This window comes from Nematolebias whitei, chromosome 7 (assembly GCF_014905685.2).
Source record: "Nematolebias whitei isolate Nwh7 chromosome 7, NemWhi1, whole genome shotgun sequence".
Taxonomy (NCBI): domain Eukaryota; kingdom Metazoa; phylum Chordata; class Actinopteri; order Cyprinodontiformes; family Rivulidae; genus Nematolebias; species Nematolebias whitei.
The window spans coordinates 51,935,303-51,938,637 of record NC_056504.1 but is presented as its reverse complement, the minus strand read 5'-3'; the positions used below and the strand labels follow the sequence as shown (position 1 = coordinate 51,938,637).

The window sequence follows — 3,335 nt, the reverse complement described above, 5'->3', positions numbered from 1 at the left end:
TCCAAACCACTGTCCCTCCTCTGGACATGTCCAAACCACTGTCCCTCATCTAGACATGTCCAAGCCACCTCCAAGTCCAACAAAACAACCAGAGGGATTGCTGCCAAAACGCCAGTTAAGAAACATGCGCCTTGTCTTAAATAAACTCATGGAGTCCACAGAATGCAGGTGGAAAGACGAATAGTTCCCAAGTGAAGAAACTTAAAGGCTGCTTTAGCATTTAGCCTTGATTCAGGCACAGATAGCCTCTGACCTGTCCACCTGTCCTGTTGGTGACACATGGCAGTAAACAAGTTCAGAAACATAAAAATGCTTCCTCATGCAGAGCCTTAAAGTCCAGACCAGGAGTTTGAACTAGTTCTGTACCCAACAGGAAGTTGGCGCAGAGAGATCAGTAGAAGTGTGACATGAGAACGCTTGGAGGACCTGGTTTAAAGTTTAGCATCTGGGTTTTGGACCAGCTGCAGACGATCCATGGACGATTTACTGAGGCAGACACAAATGGACCTACAGGAATCATCGTGGGATGAAATGAACGACCCGCTCCACAGAGACGATTAGAGCGCTATAATCAATCAATCAATTATTGATTCTTACAGCTGAACTAAACAAGAATGAAAACCAGTTTTGACTCATGGATAAAGGGACAGATTACCATCCAAGTCACTCCCCAGTGTTTCATGGTGGGCTGAATGTCAGTAAGAGGACATCTAGGTTTTCATGCATCTGAGACCACCAGGGTTTCAAATAAAAAAGCCACTATGCGTTTTCTTGTTTTACCTGGCCTGCAGGCAGGAGTTGGACGGGTCCAGGGGGTGGGAGTCAAACACTGTACGGTTGGGAGGGGCCCGGACCGACTCGCGGTTCAGCTCCATCTGTTGCTCGGGGTCTCTGAGCTGCAGGGTGCAGGGCCCCTGGTACGGCGGAGGTTCCTCGCCGTCTGAAAGCGAGATGGTGGGGGGAAGATCGACGAGGCTCTGGGGCAGGTAGGGGTACGTCGGCTGGAACCGGCTCGGGGCGTACGTGTGCTGGAAGCGCTGAGATTGGAGCGGAGGCTGGCTGTGCTGCGGGTCGCGCTGCAGGTAGGATGAGACTCCTCGGTCCAGAGGACGTGGGTTGAACACCTGATGCTGCGTGACCGAGAACACTTAGTTACTGTCGAGTCAAACATTTAAAAGATTTTCTTTCTTTATACTGGAACGGAGAAAGAAACGGTTGGACTTGGAGCAGAGCTCACCTCGTTCAGACCACTGCTCGTCCCCGTGCCGTCGGAGGACCACTGACCGCCCTCCTGTCACAAAGAAGAACTCATTAATGTGCTGCGTTTACCACTTGTCATACAAACTGAATTTAACTCACAGAAAGTTTCATAGACTCCATACAAGGCACCAAAGAATGGAGGAAGCACAGTACTGCTGATTATCCATGCTGCTGATTATCCATGCTGCTGATCTCTTGCCTTTAAGCTGCTGCACTGATACCCATAGACTCATGTTCCGGCTGCTCTTTAATATACCATATTATTTTATATTAGTATTGTTTAGCATCTATCTAAGATCCTTGGATACGGTCTCTTTTTACACTTTATATTTTTGATATTTTTGGATGTAACTGAGACTTGAGTACACAGTTTCGTTCCACCTCATGTACCACGTGATGAGAATGACGATAAAGAACCTTGAACCTTGGAAGTTGGTTGCAATCTAAATATTTCTGCAGACTTTGTGTGAATTGAGCTATTGATAAATCAAAATGATCAGCTTATTCAAGGTTTTGTGGGTTTTATTTTTATTCTTTTGAAAATGTTCAACTTTATTTATAACTTTATGTCCATAAAAATCCACAAAGATCTCTTTAATTTCTTTAGAAACATTATTCTCTTTAGCTACTGGCTCCATATTTCTCTTGTAATGCTAATTTTAGCTTTAAGCTACAGTTTTGCTACTTTTAACTAGTCTACTGTTACTTTGGCTTCTAGCTACTTTAAAGTTTTAACTAGCTCTTATTTTTCTTATTTAGTCTTTAAGCTAGTGTTCTAATTCTTTTAGCTTTTACAACTCTTCAGTAAATTTCAACAAACTCATTCAGCGCTCAGACTAAATGAAATTTATTTTTAATTTGTAATTGGGATTTAAAGATTAGGATTTGTAATAAGGACACACCAGATAACAAAAATATATATTTAACAATTATTACATTTAATAATATCAAAACATATAGAAAAAAATGAATACACAAAGAAATGCATAGATCAAGTTTAAAATTAGTTAAAATGTAAAACACAATAAAAAGACCTTAAAATCAATATTAGTAATAATAACCATCATAATAATGACGAGGCAGCTCTTTTTTAATTTCATTCCTTTACCTTTATTTATCCAGGTAGTCTCATCGAGCCACGAGAACTCATTTCAACAGAGACCTGTTTAGGAGATGGTGGGGGTTAAGTGCCTTGCTCAAGGGCCCAGAGTGGCGCGAATGAGGGTGGAGGCAGGTGTGGGTGATTCACCTTTTCCACCGACATTTGGATGATGTCAGTCTGGGGAGTTGAACCTGCGACTTTCTGATCACAGGCCCATCTTGTCTAACCTCTGCACCACCACTCCCCAAACGTTTCCTGTCAGCAACTCTTCAGTTTTGTATGTTGTTTGGTTTCTTCAGGTTTTATTCAGCAAACCGAGTCATGTCGATGATTATTTCATTTTATTTTCGTAACAAAAGCTTCACACGTCAGTTAACGTTATCTGTCACATGCTGGTTTTTTATTTCTTGATAGTTTAAATTTCACCTTTTCTGAACGAGTGCATGGATCTGAAACACTTTCCTGCATTAGTTGTTTTATTTGTCTGATTAAATATTTGTCCACTAGGGGGTTCTGCTGAGGTTTAGAACTCTCATCTCTTATGTGCCTTTATAAACATTCTTTATTTATTTTTATATTTCATTTAGCCTTTATTTATCCAGGTAGTCTCATTGAGCCACCAGAACTCAGGTGAACTCATCATAAGCTCTTTGTGTTGTGGACACACACACGTTTGTCTTTCTATCCTTATGGGGATTTTGCATTGACTTCCATTCATTTTTCATTAATTTCTATAGCCTAACCCTTACTCTAACCCTAACCATTACCAGTACATACCTAACTCTAACCCTAACCATTACTAGTACATACCTAACTCTAACCCTAACCATTACCAGTACATACCTAACTCTAACCCTAACCATTACCAGTACATCCCTAACTCTAAACCTAACCATAACCAGTACATACCTAACTCTAACCCTAACCATTACCAGTACATGCCTAACTCTAACCCTAACCATAACCAGTACAT

At 41.3% G+C, this 3,335-nt stretch overlaps 1 protein-coding gene across 1 annotated transcript in view; it reads right to left on the bottom strand.

Annotated features, from left to right (window-relative positions):
* Positions 1–3,335, bottom strand: part of LOC119412716 (protein TMEPAI-like) — an 11,467-nt gene that overhangs the window by 7,125 nt on the left and 1,007 nt on the right. Inside the window, exons 2-3 of the mRNA XM_037679751.1 lie at positions 1,238–1,291; positions 781–1,130 (exon numbers count right to left, since the gene is read on the bottom strand). Of these exons, the coding sequence (XP_037535679.1) occupies positions 781–1,130; positions 1,238–1,291 (404 nt within the window). The remainder of the gene's footprint in view (positions 1–780; positions 1,131–1,237; positions 1,292–3,335) is intronic.